Genomic DNA, 17,842 nt, shown 5'->3' on the forward strand with positions numbered 1-17,842 from the left:
ACAGCCAGGAAGGGCCAGAGCTAGGTCTGGTACCCACCAGGTCACTCTGCTTCCAGAGCCTGGGGACTTTAAACAATGGGCCAAGGTCCCTTGGTTTGGAGCAGAGTTGAGACTCTGGGGAAAGGGGGAGGCAAGTAACAGTCAATAGTGCACACCTCTAGGGGCAGCAAGTGCCAGCTGGGTTTCTGTGTCAGCCCTTACCATATCACTCACTTCCCGCAGCTGTTTCAGAGATGTTCTCCCACCTACAGGTTTTAGCCACTCCAGATTCCAAGACAGGACCTGTTCTTTGTTCACTCATCTGATACATGTTCACTGAGCACCCACCATTTGCCAGGCCCAGGGCGAGATCTTGGGCACACCATGGTGAAGGAGACACAGACTCAAATGAACTATAGACTAACAGGGAAGACAGACCAAAAACCAGGACACTGGGGCTATCATTCCTGGCTGCACATGGTGGCATGGGAGTGTGAAAATGAGAATCACAAATTAAACTAGGAAGGAAAAGAAGAGGCTTATATAGAAGCATTGCTTAAATCAAAATGTGTTTGTCACCTCTGTCTCCTAGTTCTGTGGGGACTAAACTTCACACTGATTTCCAGACCCCTTTGAACTTTGCGTTGGTCTCGTCCATCTCCCACCAGTGCCTTGTTGCCAAGGGTCCACTCAATTCCTAGGCTGAGTACCTGCTCAAAAGCCTTGTGTTAGAGGCACTCCAAAGGGCTTACGTTTTTGAAGCTCCAAGATGGTGTAGAGGATGGTAATGCCGTCCAGAGCCTCCCGGCCAATCTCCTCATCAGGATCCCCGATGCGAATGATGAGCCTCCCCAGAAGAAGCCCCAGTGCCGGGAATCCCGAGGACATCTGTTTGTGTCATAATCTTAGGGATTGAGACTTATAGGTTCAATAATGCTATACAGTAAACGGTGAACAGAGCTAGATGGCCTGGCCTGGAGAGCTGAATCCTCTGAGGAGTGAGGACCACCTAGGAATGTCTGGGCAGATGCATGGGCTCCCTCAGAGCCGAGAACATTCTCCCTAGCAGTCCTCCCCTCCCCACTCCAAGAGCCACTCACAAGGAAAGGCAGGGTCAGAAGTGCGTGGTTCAACACAGAGACATTGCTTTTTACAGCCCGTGCTCTCTCGTGGGCCTTCCCAGAGTTCATCCAGGGCCCCAGAGGCTGTGGGGAGAAGGGTATGACTCAGAGCTACGAGCCGGATGCTAGCCTCTGCCCCACTGGATGGGCAGGCCAGCCTTCACCAATTATCAGGAAGCTTCTGAGGAAGAGCATCAAGGCAACCCACCACAGCCCTCCTCCTCTTCTTAAAGCATAGGGACACATGGGGTCCAGAAGCTGAGGACAGAACTGGAAGACCAGAGGGAGGACAGAGGTCAATGGGAGAGAGAAGAAAGGTGGAGAGTCTTGAAGATAGGAGAGAGACATAAGGACAAGAATTTAGAAAGCAAGGATATGGGGGCAGCTATCGCAGGAGTTGCAGGAGTATGAGGGAGAGGGAGAGGGTGAAGAAGGAGTTTGGGACACGACCTGTGAGAGGGGCTGCTGCTGCTGCTGCTAAGTCTCTTCAGTCATGTCCGACTATGTGCGACCCCACAGACGGCAGCCCACCAGCCTCCCCCATCCCTGGGATTTTCCAGGCAATAACACTGGAGTGGGTTGCCATTTCCTTCTCTAGTGAGAGGGGCAGGGAAGCAGAAATCTGGCACAAGATTACATCCTGAAGTCAAATCACTCTTTCTGGGTCCAGACCCCCAGCCCCAGTTCTCCTGAGTCAATTCCCCATCCTCCTCCACCCTTCTTCTCCTCCCTGCCCCCACACCTCCAAGATGCTCTTCAGCCCTGCAGGAGTAGGGTCCTCAACAAAGAGGGCATTGAGAAGTGTCTTCAGGGCATCCAAGGTCTGACAGTAAAGTATCTGTGAACAGGAAGAGGACCAAGTCACTAGGGAGCCTCTGGGGCAGACCCCAACCCTGGGCAATTCCTGATGTGGGTCAGGGGAGGAAGGGGTACTCAAGCCCAAGAGTGCTGCTTTCTGGTCCCACCATGTGAGACTAACCATGACGTGTGATATTGGGCAACTGGCTTCCCCTCCATGGGTTACAGGTTCTTTATGGAGAAACTGGTAATTATTATCCGTGAACTTCTTAGCTTATAAGGGCAAGAAGCAGAGGCCCAGGAAGAATCTACTGAGAATTACAGAGAATCTACCACAGGCCAGGTGATTGCCTCATGATTGGCACAACCCTATCACTTTGTCCTCAAAGTGTTTTTCTCATTGTGCAAATAAGGAGATGTTCTTTAAAAACTGTTTATTTATTTGGCCATGCCTGGTCTTAGCTGTGGCATGCGGGATCTTTATTTCTTCAGTTGCAGCATGTGGGATCTAGTTCCCCAACCAGGGATTGAACCCCAGCCCTCTGCATTGGGAACTCACCGGGAAGAGACACTTGTCCAAGGTCATAGAACCAAAGTTTCAATTCGTGAAGAACATGAGAAGATGGGTGGGAAAATGCTCAAGAACCGTGAGGGCTAGATCAATGGACAACCAGCCCTACTTGTTTTATTGTCTCCAAGGAAGTGTTCTGATTCTTTTTAAAATTACCACTCCTAGATCCAAATAGATTTTCTAAGTTGCCCCTTCCAGGAGTCAGCTCTCTCCTCCCCAGTTGTTTGTTCCTTCCCCAGTCACACCACAGTCCTGAAATTGTCTTAGGAGGGTGCAGGCATGACACCTACACAAGGCTAAGGGGTGTCTTTGAGGCCCTCTCTCCCTGCCTCTCTTCTTCCCATCATCTCCACATCTTCCTTCCAGGTCGTCTTTTTCCAGGCTTCCTGAGTCTGAGCACACCAGGCTTACACCACAACCACCAAGGAAGCCTTGTTCACCAACTCCCTCCTCCTACCTGCCCATCTGCAGTCCATCACCGTGCAGCACTGACCTCTGCTGGCCTGGCCTGGTACTACAAGACAGCTGCAGGCTCTGTTCCTACCCATCCCTGCCTCCCCTTTGGGTCTCCTCTCAACTGCACCACCTCCAAGACTCAGAGCCATCACGCTGTGGCTGGTCTGGCTCCAACTGCTCTCTCACCTCACCCTCTGGACTCCAGCCACTCTGCCTCCTTATCACCCTTGCAGTCATCATGTTCTCTCCGTCCTCAGGCTGCTGCACAGGCCGTTCCCTCGGCCTCTCACGCTCTTCCTTCTGCCACCCCCTTCAGCTAGTTAACTCTTCTAAACCTCTCGCCTCTAGCATTACGACCTCTGAACCCCAACACGGTCAGGTTCCCTCCATTTCAGGCTCTAAATAGTATCATGTACTTCTTGCTTGTACCAAGTACTGTTGTAATTCCGCATTTATTTGCATGATACTTTGAGAATCTGCCCCTCAGCCCTACAGTATCTCAGCCCTGTACTTCTGGATTAGGTATTAGTTAAAATTTGCTGGATAAAAGGATGTATGCATGTGCCTCACCCAGAGCTGAAATCTCTCTCCCTAACCTCCCCCACTGACCCCATTCCACATGAAGGGTCTCCTCTGATCACTCTTCCAGGGACCATCCTGCGGGGGGTTGAAGGTGCTCATGAGAGCCCCTTGAGGTTCCACTTCCAGGCCTCAACCCAAACTTGCCCAATCCTCAGGCCTTTTCTTCTTAATCCTGGCCACCTCTTAAGCCACGCCAACATCTGCCAACATCCTTCTCATGGGGCAGAGCTCAAAGTAGACAATGCTTCAGATGAGGGGTCCTTTATTCCACAGACTCACTCATTCACCAAATATTTATCAAGTGCCTGCTCAGGCCAGGAGAAGGGAGGTGAATTGCCCAAGCTGCTCAAGTAGGAGGTTGAAGATTCCAATCTACCTCTCATAATGCCCTTCCTCTCCCTGCTGGGAGTCCAGGGACGTGCTTCCCTCTGAGGACAAAGGCCCCAAGGCCCTGCTTGGGAGGGCCCTGCCTCACCTGTAAGGCATCTGCCTTGGCCTGCTCTTTCTCCTGCATGGCCTGCACGGTAGGCAAGGAGAACACACTCTTCACGCACGTGTTCACCAGCTCCGACCGTTCCTGGAAACCCAGGACAGGCTGGGAATGACTGGGGAAGAGACAGAAAGTGAGGGCATGGCGTGAGGAGGCACCTGAGGCTGGAGGCTGGAAGTGAAGGGTGCAGGGCTGGGACAAGGGCTGAGATTCAGATCCACAGGAGGGCAAAATGAGGTAGGGAGGAGGATGGTGGTGGCGTACAAGTCAGATAGCCCCAGCAGGGCCTGGGCAAGGGGAAGGGAAAAGGCCTGGGACTAGGAAAGGGCCACGCACAGCAGAGAGGCCTCTGAAGATATAGGCAGAGCCTGAAGGTTGGGAAAGGGGCTGAGGGCTGGGAAACGGGCCGAGGTCACCTCAGCTGGGTCAGGGTCTCCATGGCCTGCTGGCGGACGGAACTCATGAGAGAATCCAGCGGCTCCTCCTGGATCTGCTTCTGGATGGGGGACATGGAGGTGTCAATGAGGGGGGCAGGCCACCACAGACCACCAGCAGCCACTCCTCAGGGAATGGGGCCACTCTTCAGCCTGGGCCGGCTCCACTCCCTGCCTGGCCTCCAGTGGAGGGAGCCAGCTGACAGCTCTAACCCGGTCCAGAGCCCCCAGTTCAAGGCCTTCAGAACGGGCCTGACCTGCTGCACACATGCAGGGCTCAGCAAGAACTGTTTCAGCAGCCCTGTGGTAGGGAAGTCTAAACCATGGACTGGCCCCCAAACACTGTGCATGACCCTTGAAAGTGGTCCAGTAGAATTCTGGTTACTTCTCACTTTTGATCTAACACCAACGCCCAGTAGGTGCTCAATTAATGTTAATTAAATGAAAGTATCAGAGGCACAGATTTTTTTTCTCTCTTTATAGCTAACTATTGATATAATTCTGGAAACTTCAGTGGCTGTCCCAGCCCAGACACTCGGGTGGATAACTGAGAAGTGACTGCATTTAGCTGAGAAAAAGAAAGTTCCTTCAGAAGTTCCCCCATCAGAAGAACCGTGGGGGAAAATAACACATAAAATAATAATGACTGCTCCCAGGGGCCTAAGATTTTAGAGTGAACTAACCTTTGGGTTGTGTCCTCCACTGACACAGGTTTTTTATTACAGTCACTTGTGAGATATTAAGAGTGAGATTTAGCGAAAGGAAGTGACTTGGCCAAGCTCCCTCAAGGTAGGTGGGGGGCAGTTCAGGGTGGAGCTGAGACCCAGGCCCAAGTATCTGTGCCTTGATGTCCTCTGCCCACCCCACCCCAACCCCGCTTCATCAGTGGGTGGACTCAGGACTTCTGCTCCCCACCACCCTGATGCCACAGACCCGCAAGCTGCTTGCGCACCATCATCTTCTTCATCAGGGTCTTCTTCTCTTCTTCCTTGTCCAGCACACTCTGGCTCTTCTGGAGGCTGAGGGCACTCCCGACCTCAGGGGCAGTAGAGGGCGAAACCACAGGGTGAGAGCCACGCGGAGCCTAGCCCCGGGGCTGCCCTTACACCCCGTCTTTGCACCTGCCACCTGCGGTCAAGCTGCCTGTTCCCCCCCAGCTGCCAGCCCCCAGCATCAGCTCAAGAGACATGAGAAACCGCAAGGGAACTCGGAGTGGGGAGGGTGGTAAAGATTGGAGAAGATGGTAGTGGCAGCAGGTTGAGGATAATCCCTGGAGGTCAGGTTTGGGGGAAGACCAGATTTCAGGTTCAGATTGTAAAGCACCTGTCCACTAAGGAAGAAGAGGCAGGAACTGGTGAGACAGAAAGGGTTCCAACACCTCAAGTTGAAATATCATCATTAGTGATACCTCGTGAGGGCCTTCTAGCATCTACCCTTTGTAAGGACACCCAGTAGTCGGATTACAGCATTCTGCTACTGGAGAGGGAATACATTAACCAATGTCCCATTAATCTATTAGTTCTCTTTATCTTAAGGTAGAAGAAGAAAAAAAACATGAAAGAGACAAAATATATAGTAAAGAAAGCAAAACAAGTGTATCTGATGGGCAGTGTGGTGGTTTAAAGATGCTACAAGTTCTTTCCCATTCCACCTGGCCAGAAGACAGGTTGTATGGCCTGGCCTGGGCAGGCGCCCTGCTCCAGACGCTGTCTGCCAACTAGGCTCACTCACATTCCGTGTGTTACACTCACTACCAGCCTGTCCAGTCTTCTCCCACTGGCCCTCACCAAATCATGAAGATGCTGGCTTTCTCTGGCCTCCCAAGGCCTGCTACATGGCCAAGACCTGGGCTGGGCCTGTGTCCTGAAAAGGGTCATTCCCCTTTTAGAGACCTTCACAATTCATTCAGTTGTTTTAAAAAAAAAAAAAAAACTGTTATCAAGCACTTAGGATGTGCCAGGCACTGCTCTAGATTCTAGGAATACTGCTGAGAATAAGACAGACAAAACTCCCTGATTTATGGAGAATGAATTCCAGTGTGAGAGACTGACAAGAAATAAGATAAAGTAATAAAGCCACAGAGCAGAGAAGAATCCAGCAGAGAAAAGAGAAATGCTGAGGGTCGAGTGGGAGGTGAAGGGAGAGGGCATCCCAGGAAATCGGTGGCGGAGGGGGGGTGGTTTGGCAGGAAACATACCAGAGCCATTTTGCCACGATCATTTCTCTGCCCTGGCACCTCCATCAGGCATGAGGCTGCTTCATCGAAGGCTCCTGCATGTCGCAGTTCCACTGAGGAAAGAAGAGGGAGGGTAAAGATTCAGTGCAGCAGAATCCCATCTCCCCTTCCCCATGGGGCTCCTTCAAGCTTTATTTCCCCAGCAGCCAGACTGGGCCCCTATCCCTAAAACCCTTCAGGGGCACCCCGTGTCCCAGAGCATAAGGCTCGCATCCTTATTAGCGCCTTCAAGGCCCTGCCGGGTCAGTCTCCCCTGCCCACCTCCGCAGCTCACTTTCCCCTACTCTCCCCTCACTCACCATGCTCCCACCATGCTGGCCTCCTTCCAGGCCCAGCAGGCTTTGCTCTCAGGCCTTTGCACAAGCTCTTTTCCTCTACCTGGGCCTCTGCACTGTCACACCCCCTTGCCCAGGTAGAGGACAAGCTCTGCTTGCCCACCACTCCTCAGAGCGGCCTTCCCTGACCTTCAGAGTAATGGAGGGCCCACTGTGATCCTGTCGTGCATCATTCAGTTCTCTTCTCTTGCTTGTTATCACATTTTATAATTAAACTCTTACTTGTTATAGTATTGGTTGGCCAAAAGTTCATTCAGCTTTTCCCATAACATCTTACGAAAAAACCTGAATGAATCTTTCAGCCAACCTAATAGATAATTGCTATTTTGTTAGCCCCACAATTCCTCATCTTTCTTCTGGTGGCAAAGCCTCTGTCTTCCCTGCAGGCTATTCATTTCATATAGGTAGGTGAAGCTACAAGGCCCACCAATCACCCCTCTTCAAATAAGGATGGGCTTTACTCTTGAAATCAGTATAATATTATAAATCAACTAGACTTCAATAAACACACAAATGAATAAAGGTGGATCTGGAAACCATGCTTGCTCAGTAAGAGATTCCCATGCCCCCAGCTACAGTGATTGGTCCAAGTGTGGGCACTTGGCTGAGCAGAGCCCATAGAGTCCTTGACTTAAGGCAGTGAGGGGAAGCCCAAGGAGAGAGACCCTGGAGCTTCAGGGACATCTTGGTCACCAGCCTCCGGGGCTACTGGAGGATGGAGTCAACAGTGACATCTCGGTGGTAGTGAATACAGCTAGCACTAAAACCTTGGCTTCTTCTAAGCACCTTTGTCCACTAAAGGGAACAAAGAGGAGAATGAGGTGATTCTAGGACTCGGGCAGAGAAAGTGCAGGTGAGTCTGAGACATCTTGTACCAGAAAACAAGGAAATGAGCCCAAAAACCATGAGGATATGTCAAAAAGACGTAAAAGCTTGCTCAAAAAGTATTCCTTGGTCAAACAGGGGAAAGCTTCAGTATCACAATAAATGATGGTAACGACAGATTATATAGTCCATCGAGTAAACCAAGAAATGATGAGTCCATGCTAATATAAAAAAAGAAATAACTAAATTGAAAAGTTTGATGAGAAATGGGATATTTACATAGTTTCAAAAGATCTCTCTAGTATTTTTTGCATATTTATGACAAAGGGGTAAATAATGACTTTATAGTCGAAAACCTTGGCAGCAACCATTGAATTCAAGTGATCAAAGTGAACCAGTAATGGAACAAATCAAAATCATACACCACCAGATAGAATGCAGCGAGAAAAACCCAGCATCATGTCTATGCTATTCCCACCAAAGATGCATGACATGAATCTGATCATGAGAAAACATCAGACAGCCCAAAATTAGGCAAATCTTATAAAACAGCTGGCCTATGATCTTCCAAAGTATCAAGGGCGTGACAGTCAAGGAAGATCTGATGGCTGAGGGAAACAAAACAGATGAGACAGAAAAGTGCAATGAATGATTCTGACCTGGATCCTTTTTTAATAAAGGGTATTTCCGGGACAATTGGTTACATTTGAATGGAGCCTAAGGATTGGATGGTAGCAGTGTATCAGTGTTAATTTCCTGATTTTGATGGTTAATTTTTATCCTTTTTTATAAGAAACACATGCAAATTCAAGATTGATAGGGTATCATTTAGCAACTTATCAATTCAGAAAAACATTTTATACTGTACTTTCAACTTTTCTGCAAGTTTTTTATTATTTCAAATTTTTAAAAGAATGATGGATAAATAGAGGCATTTTCAGTAAAAATGGAAAGAGTTTGCATCAGCAGAGCTCACTAAAGCAAAAGGGTGTACTTCAGCCAAAAGGAAATTAATCCCAGATGAAGGTCTGAGATGCAACAAGCAAATGAAAAAAAAAAAAAAAAGAGGTTAATATTTGGGTAAATATAAGAACATTAACTGCATAAAATAATAATAATGTTCATAGAGTAAAGAAAAGATAAAATTAACATACATTACCAGGAGAGCATATAAATGGGAAAGGAGGCGTTAAATGAGGTTAACATGTTTAAATCATCTGGGAGGAAGATAAATGCATTGACTAGTTTGGACATTGTGATTAATTAAATATACACATTGTAGCTTGTAGAGAATCAGTAACAGACTTTAAACAGTATATAACTTCCACACAAATAAGGAAGAAAAGAGGGAGGAAAAGCAACCCAAAAACCAGAAAAGGAGAAAAAAAGAAATATAGAGCAAGCAGAATAAAGAATACGATTACTAGTCAACTATAGGCCAATTAAAAATTTAAAAAATTTTAACTATGCATAATTATATTAAATATAAATGAACTATGGGTTGGAAACAGTATTATCTAATTCACTTTTTTGATCTAGATGCCATTTCGCTTTTTGTTTATTTATTTATTTTTGGCTGTGCTGGGTGTTTGTGGCTGCACGGGCTTTTCTCTAGTTGTGGCGAGCAGGAGCTACTCTCTAGGTGCGGTGCACGGGCTTCTCATTGCGACGGCTTCTCTTCTTGCTGAGCACAGGCTCTAGGAGCATGGGCTTCAGTAGTTGTAGCACCTGAGCTCAGTAGTTGCGGCTCCCCGGCTCTAGAGCACAGGCTCAGTAGTTGTGGTGCACAGGCTTAGTTGCTCTGAAGCATGTGGGATCTTCCCAGATCAGGAATCCAACTCCTTTCTCCTGCATTGGCAAGTGGATTCTATACCACTGAGCCATAGGGAAGCCCCAGAAACATATTATATAGAATTTGGCAAAACTAATACAATTATGTAAAGTTTAAAAATAAAATTAAATTAAATTAAAAAAAAAAGAAGACAATGCTACATAAATTGATTTGTAGATTCAATGAAATTTCAGTGAAAATCTAACAGATTTATACTTAGTTTTATGGAAATTGACAAGCTGTTTCTAGAATTAAAATGGAAAAGTAAAGCACCTAGAATAGACAATCCTGACAAAGAACAAATAGACAATCCCGACAAAGTGGAGGAGTCTCACTACTAAATATAAAGACTTACTCTAAAACACGGTAATTAAAGGCAATGGTTAAGGATAGACAAACGAAGGAATAGAAAGAGTTCAAAAATAAACCTACACATACACAGTCACTTGATTTACCTCAAGGTAACACAGTGGGGGAAATTATAGTTTTTTTCAATAAATGGTCCAGAGAAATTAGATACTCACATGGGGGGAAAATGAGCCTTTTAAGTCCCTCTGTCAAATTGTTTCCCAAAATTAATGCACAATGCATTATAAATTTAATGTGAAAGACAAAATTGCAAAACTTATGGAGGAAAATATAACACTATTTTCATAACCTTTGCATACACATATCAGGATTATATAAAGAACTTCCACAAACCAATAAGAAAAAGACAACACAAATTTTTTAAATGAACAGAAGACTTGAACAGGCACTTCATTATAAAGGATATACAAACTGAAAATAACCATATTGAAAGATGCTTAACATCAGTAATCATCAAAAAATGCCATTGAAAATCACATGGAAATGGCATTAGATACCCACCAGAATGGCTAACACTTTAAAAACTGACTACCAAATGTCTGTGAGGATGTTGAGCAATTGGAAGTCTCACATGTGAGAGGGTAAATTAATTCAACCACTTTGAAAACTTTGCAGTATCTATTAAAGCCGGACATGTGCTTTTGCTATGACCCAGAAATTCTTCTTCTAGATGAAAAAGAGTTATCTTTGCACTAATATGTACAAAAGGGTTCAAAGTAACTTTATTCATATTATCCAAAAAGTAGAAAGATTCCAATGTCCATCAGAATGAATCAACAAATTGTGGTAAGTTCATAAGATAGAATACTCCAGAATAATAAAAAGAGTCAGCTACGACACATGCAACTGCGGATGAATCCGCTAGACATGATGTTGGGCTAAAGAAGCCAGAATCAAGACAGTATAAACAACAGTAGTTATTGATAGAAAGTTAAAAAACAGACAAAACTAGTCTATGTTGATACAAATCTGAAGAATTGTTCCTTCTGTGACTGTTGATAACTGAGGGCAATCTTGACCCCTATTTGCCATTTGGCAATGTCTGAAGACATCTTTTGTTGTCACAACTTGTGTGGGAGGGTGTTCCTACTAGTATCTTCTGCAGTGTCTAGGGATGCATCTTAAATGTGCAGAACAGCCCCAATACACACACACCCACACCCACACAACAAAGATCTGTCTAACACAAAATATCAATAGTGCCAAGACTGAAAAACCCTACACAAAGAGCCAACTCATTGGAAAAGACTTTGATGCTGGGAAAGATTGAAGGCAAAAGGAGAAGGGGATGGCAGAGAATGAGATGGTTAGATAGCATCACTGACTCAATGGACGTGAATCTGAGCAAACTCCAAGAGATAGTGAAGGACAGGGAAGCCTGGCACGTTGCAGCCCATGACTTAGCAACTGAACAACGAACAACCCCAGGAGAAGGGGAATTGGTTGGAAAGGATCACAAGGGAAGGTTCTGGGATGCCGATAAAGATCTAGGTCTTGATCTGGGCGGGATTTACCAGTGTGTATATGTATGTAAATATTCATCAAGCTGTACACTTAAGATTAGTAGTTCACTTTACATCATGTTATATATCTTGGAAAACTTTTTCAAAGACAAATACAGTTTGAAAATACATTGTTTTTAAAAATACAAACAGATAAAATTATCCTACTGAAACACAAAGATTGATTCTAAATAGCCAAAACAATCTTGAAAAAGAACAAAGTTGGTAGACTCCTATTTCCTCCTTTCAACCTTACTACAAAGCTGTAGAAACCAGAACAGTGTGTTACTGGCATAAAGACAGACATAAAGACCAATGGCATAAAACAGAAATAAATCCCTATATATATGGTCAATTGATTTTTGACAAAGGTACCAAGATGTTTCAGTGGAAAAAGAATGCTCTTTTCAATACATAGTGTTAAAAAAACTAGATATCCACATGCAAAAGAATGATGTTGGACCCCTTCCTCACACTGTACACAAAAATTAACTCAAAAATTAAACTTAAAAGCTAAAACTATAAAACTCTTAGAAGAGAACATAGGGAGAAATCTTCATGACATTGGATATGGCAATAATTTCTCTTATTTTTCAGACTACAGAATTATTCCATTTTATTCAGCTCAAAAAATACAATTCTTTTCTTTTTTACATGTTGTTTGTTTTTATTACTTTAGGAAACAAATTGTTTTTTTAAAAGAAATTTTTATTTATTTATATTTTATTTAAATAGTTATTCACTTCAGTCGCTCAGTCGTGTCCGACTCTTTGCAATCCCATGAATCGCAGCACACCAGGCCTCCCTGTCCATCACCAACTCCCAGAGTTCACTCAGACTCATGTCCATCGAGTCAATGATGCCATCCAGCCATCTCATCCTCTGTCGTCCCCTTCTCCTCCTGCCCTCAATCCCTCCCAGCATCAGAGTCTTTTCCAATGAGTCAACTCTTCACATGAGGTGGCCAAAGTACTGGAGTTTCAGCTTTAGCATCATTCCTTCCAAAGAAATAAATCCCAGGGCTAATCTCCTTCAGAATGGACTGGTTGGATCTCCTTGCAGTCCAAGGGACTCTCATGAGTCTCCTCCAACACCACAGTTCAAAAGCATCAATTTTTCGGCACTCAGCCTTCTTCACAGTCCAACTCTCACATCCATACATGACCACAGGAAAAACCATAGCCTTGACTAGACAGGACCTTTGTTGGCAAAGTACTGTCTCTGCTTTTGAATATGCTATCTAGGTTGGTCATAACTTTCTCTCCAAGGAGTAAGCGTCTTTTAATTTCATGGCTGCAGTCACCATCTGCAGTGATTTTGGAGCCCAGAAAAATAAAGTCTGACACTGTCTCCACTGTCTCTCCATCTATTTCCCATGAAGTGATGGGACCGGATGCCAAGATCTTCGTTTTCTGAATGTTGAGCTTTAAGCCAACTTTTTCACCCTCCTCTTTCACTTTCATCAAGAGGCTTTTTAGTTCCTCCTCACTTTCTGCTGTAAGGGTGGTGTCATCTGCATATTTGAGGTTATTGATATTTCTTCTGGCAATCTTGATTCCAGCTTGTGCTTCTTCCAGTCCAGTGTTTCTCATAATGTACTCTGCATATAAGTTAAATAAGCAGGGTGACAATATACAGCCTTGATGTACTCCTGTTCCTATTTGGAACCAGTCTGTTGTTCCATGTCCAGTTCTAACTGTTGCTTCCTGACCTGCATACAGATTTCTCAAGAGGCAAGTCAGGTGGTCTGGTATTCCCATCTCTTTCAGAATTTTCCACAGTTTATTGTGATCCACACAGTCAAAGGCTTTGGCATAGTCAATAAAGCAGAAATAGATGTTTTTCTGGAACTCTCTTGCTTTTTCCATGATCCAGCAGATGTTGGCAATTTGATCTCTGGTTCCTCTGCCTTTTCTAAAACCAGCTTGAACATCAGGAAGTTCACAGTTCACGTATTGCTGAAGCCTGGCTTGGAGAATTTTGAGCATTACTTTACTAGCATGTGAGATGAGTGCAACTGAGCATTCTTTGGTATTGGAGTATAAACAAAGGCAAAAATTTCTTAAACATAACACCAAGGTAACAGACAATAAAAGAGTAGATGAATTGATTCTCATCAAATTAATCACTTGTGCATCAAAGGACAATGTTAAGAGAATAAAAAGACAACTCACAGAATGGGTGCCAATATTTACCAATTGTGTATCTGATAAGGAATTAATATTCAGAATATATAAAGAATTCCTAAACTCAACAACAAAAAGCAACTAAATTTTGGGACTTCCCTGGTAGTCCAGTATCATGACTCCATGCTTCAAATGCAGGGGGCATGAGTTTGATCCCTGGTCGGAGAACTAAGATCCCACATGCTGTGTAGCATGGCCACAAAATTAAAAATAAAACAACCAAATTTGAAAATAGGTAAAAGACATTATACAAATGTTCAATAGGCATATTAAAAAAATGTTCAACATCATTTATTAGTCATTAGGGAAATGCAAATCGAAATCACAATTGAAATATTACTTCACACTCTTTAGGATGGCTATTATAAAAATGTTTTCTAAAAAAAAAAAAAACCAAAAATAAAAAGTGCTGGCAAGGAGAAATTAATAGTACAGCAATAGAAACCCTTGTACATTAGAACCTCTGTACATTGTTGGAGGGAATGCAAAATGGTACAGCTGGTATGGGAAATAATTTAGTATTTCCTCAGAAAGCTAAACAAGAATTACCATACGATTCAGCAGTTTCACTCCTAGGTATATATCTAAAGGAATTGAAAGCAAGGATTCAGAGATTTTTGAGCTGATGTGTATAGCAGCATTATTCATCATAGCCAAATATTCGTCCATGGACAAATAAAATGTGGTACATTCATTGGAATACTATCCAACCACAAAAAGAAATGAAGTACTGATTCCTGTTACAACATAGATGAATGTTATGCTAAGTAAACCTTATACAAAAGAACAACTGTGTGATTCCATTTCATGAGTTACCAAGAGTAGGCAAATTCATATACAGAAAGCAGGTTAGAGTTCACGTGGGACTGGGGAGAGAGGAATGGGGAGTTACTACTTTATGGTAAGACCTTCTATTTGGGATGACAGACAGTGGTAACTTTACACAATATTGTGAGGTGACTAATGCCACTGAATTAAACACTTAAAAATGTTTAAAATGGCAGATTTATGTTATATATATTTTACTACAATTTTTAAAAGATTTATCATATAATATACCAAGAGCCATTGAACTGTGTACTTTAAATGGGTAAATTGTATAGTATGTGAATTAGATCACAATAATAACTGGACTCCACAAGTAAAGGAATGAAGTCGAACCCCAATTTCACTCCATTTCACTTGAACAGATGGATATATTAATAACATTCCAATAAAAATGCCAGAGAGATTTTTTGAGGACCTAGACAAATGTATTTTAAAATGTATACAGAAGAATGAGGGTGTTTGAATAGCCTCCAGGGCATGGTGTGGAGGCTGTTGTCCTTGGAATAATTTTAAGAACTTTAAAGAGGGATTCTTTCAGATATGAATGCATATCTGTAAAGCCATGGTAATTTTTTAAAATTGCAATGTGATATTGGTAAATGAGCAAATAAAAATATTTGGAGATATAAACAACTGGGAAAAGATCTTTACAACATCAAAAACTGATGGATTCATTTACAGAACTCTTGCACATCAAAAGTGAGTCACGGGTTCCAGACAGGACCCCAAGGCTTCACTTAGGTGGGAACCTCAAAAACTCAAGTCTGCCTGCTCCGCTGGTCAAACTCTGACCTGAGAAACCAGACCTGAAATTCATCAAGAAAGAAAAGAAGGTATAGTTAGATGACTTGTAATTTTGTACAGAATAAAGTATCATTATATGGAATATTATATTACAGTTAATAAAACTGAAGCTCAGAGAGATTAAGTAGCTCGTCCCAAGTCACACAGCAGGCAGGGGCTGGGCACTAGATCTCCCGTGTATAATTTATGTATTGCATGTTATCCATTACATGCTGTGTCCTTCCTTTCCCCTCTCCTCTTCCCTCCCTGCCCTACAAATCTGAATAGAGTTCTTCCAGGTCGGTGTCCTCTCTGGGGCTGGCACTCTGGCCTTACTCACCCTGAGGGATGCTCTGGAAGGCCATGGAGTCCTTATTCGTGGTGTTGCCGGTGGGGAGCCCCGGTGGGAACTGGTCCACCTCCACACGAGTCATCTCACTCCAGCTCTCCAGAGTCCCCTCCAGAGGCATGGTGTGGATACTGCTGTCCTCAGAACACTCCTGCTGGCTGCTCAGCGTCAGGGTGGAGGTGTCGCTGAAGATGAGGCTGGAACCCAGGCTCAGAGTCTCCTTGGAGCCCAGGATCAGGGTCATGCACGAGGGTGGTGAAAGGGTGGAGGTGGGTCCATGGGTGCTGGAGTGCAGGCTGACGTCGTCGTTGGAACCAGGAACCAGGGTCAAGCTTGAAGCCTGAGTGACGGTCATGTTCAAATCAGACTTGGGGTTGCCATTTGAAGCCACGCTGATGGTTCCCTTGGAACTTGTGTTCCAGACTGCACCAAAGGCTCTTTTTGAAACAGATCCAGAGATGTTATGTGAAACCACAGTGATGGTCTCGTTCGTGTCTTGCATAAGGGACTCAGGAGAACCTGAAGCCGCGTTCAGGTCCAGCTTGGATATGTTCCCTGAGCCCATGCCGAGCAGCTGATTGGAGTCAGGATCCAGAAAAGGGGTTGAGGCTGGAGTAAGGAGAGTTTTTGAGCCTGGCCTGGAGATGCTGTGGCCCAAAACAAGGGAGTCTTTGGAATAAGGCCTTAAAAATGGGTTTGTCTCAGGCCTGGAAGGATTGGAGTTGCTCTGACCCAAATCAAAAAGATTGCTCGAGAGGGAGTTGACAGCCTCCTCCGAATTTGGCCCAGCATGGCTCCCCGAGCTCATACCCTGGGCCTCCATAGAGTGGGGGTTCAGAATGAGGTTTGAGGCTGGACTTAGGGTCCCCTGTGAGTTAGGCCTTGAGAGGTGATTGGAATCCAAAGCCAGGGCTTCACCAGAGTGGGCAGCAGTGATCTGGAGGGAACCTGGAGTCGTGGACCTGCTGTCATCGGGTCTGGGGGTGTTATCAGACTCCAGGCCAGGGGCCTCCTCTGAGACCGGAATCAGAGTTGGATTAAGGTCTGGAACAAGAGCCATGCCAGGACTCAGGGATGGATTCAAGAGAGCAACAAGGTCTGTGTTCAGGCTGGGCCCAGAGATGATGCCAGAGCCTAAACTGGGGGCCTCAGTGGAGTTGAGATTGGGTGTCATGTTCGCGTCTTCACAGAGGACCAGACTAGTCCCTGGACCCAAGGCCATGCCCGATCTGGAGGTCTGTCAGTGCCACTGCCCCCTCCTGTCCAATAGCTGACTGTTGAGCTCCCTGAAGTGCTCCTGAGAGAGAGAAAAGGCAAGTTCAGCCTCACCTATTGAAACCTTTCCATGGCTCCCCATGGATGACCTCTATGACCACGCCCAGCCCACCTGTCCATCTGCATCCTACATGGCTCTCCCCCAGCTCTCTCAGCTCCAGCCTCATACTCTGTGTTCCCTTCTTTGACCACACCCCACTCCCTTTCAGCTCACAGTCCTTAAATGTAGTTTCCCTGGCCTGGAACCTCCCCCTACTCTCCTCGCTGATCCTACTCCTCCAAGCAAATGATACACGGCACTTTATTCCAATGACTTGTTTAGTGGTCCAGCCCCTGCTAGAGATGAGTGGGGACACTGGTGAGAACTATGCTGGGAGGGATTGGGGGTAGGAGGAAAAGGGGACAACAGAGGATGAGGTGGCTGGATGGAATCACCGATACGATGGACATAAGTTTGAGTGAACTCCAGGAGTTGGTGATGGACAGACAGGCCTGGCGTGCCGCGATTTATGGGGTCACAAAAAGTCGGACACGACTGAGCGACCGAACTGAACTGAACTGAACTGAACTGATGCACATCTTAGTCCCTGGGGCATCCCCAGCACCTAACGTAATACTAAGTCCACAGTAGGAAGTCCATGAATACTAGACAAATGAGGAACCTCTCCCACCTTAAGGTAGAAAGGGAGAAGGGGAAGTCTCCTTATTTACTACTTCCAGCCAACCCTTAAGTTGTTAGAACTACTCTGTGAATGGCTGTGGCACTAGATGCCCAAAGGAGCCTTGGCAGAGATGCCCACTGCCCTTAACAGTTTGTTCTGGGTGAGGCAAACTAAATGGAGGAGAACCTGAGGATGTCATCCAAAGCAGAGCCTGTCTCAGCCCGGCAATC

At 45.2% G+C, this 17,842-nt stretch overlaps 1 protein-coding gene across 1 annotated transcript in view; it reads right to left on the reverse strand.

Moving 5' to 3' along the window:
- Positions 1 to 17,842, reverse strand: part of MROH7 (maestro heat like repeat family member 7) — a 51,021-nt gene that overhangs the window by 24,388 nt on the left and 8,791 nt on the right. Inside the window, exons 3-10 of the mRNA XM_025288658.3 lie at positions 15,667 to 16,972; positions 6,629 to 6,720; positions 5,384 to 5,467; positions 4,414 to 4,493; positions 3,983 to 4,112; positions 1,843 to 1,938; positions 1,080 to 1,184; positions 732 to 867 (exon numbers count right to left, since the gene is read on the reverse strand). Coding sequence (XP_025144443.3) covers positions 732 to 867; positions 1,080 to 1,184; positions 1,843 to 1,938; positions 3,983 to 4,112; positions 4,414 to 4,493; positions 5,384 to 5,467; positions 6,629 to 6,720; positions 15,667 to 16,897 — 1,954 coding nt within the window. The 5' untranslated portion in view covers positions 16,898 to 16,972. The remainder of the gene's footprint in view (positions 1 to 731; positions 868 to 1,079; positions 1,185 to 1,842; positions 1,939 to 3,982; positions 4,113 to 4,413; positions 4,494 to 5,383; positions 5,468 to 6,628; positions 6,721 to 15,666; positions 16,973 to 17,842) is intronic.

The sequence above is a fragment of the Bubalus bubalis genome, chromosome 6 (genome assembly GCF_019923935.1).
Source record: "Bubalus bubalis isolate 160015118507 breed Murrah chromosome 6, NDDB_SH_1, whole genome shotgun sequence".
Taxonomy (NCBI): Eukaryota; Metazoa; Chordata; class Mammalia; order Artiodactyla; family Bovidae; genus Bubalus; species Bubalus bubalis.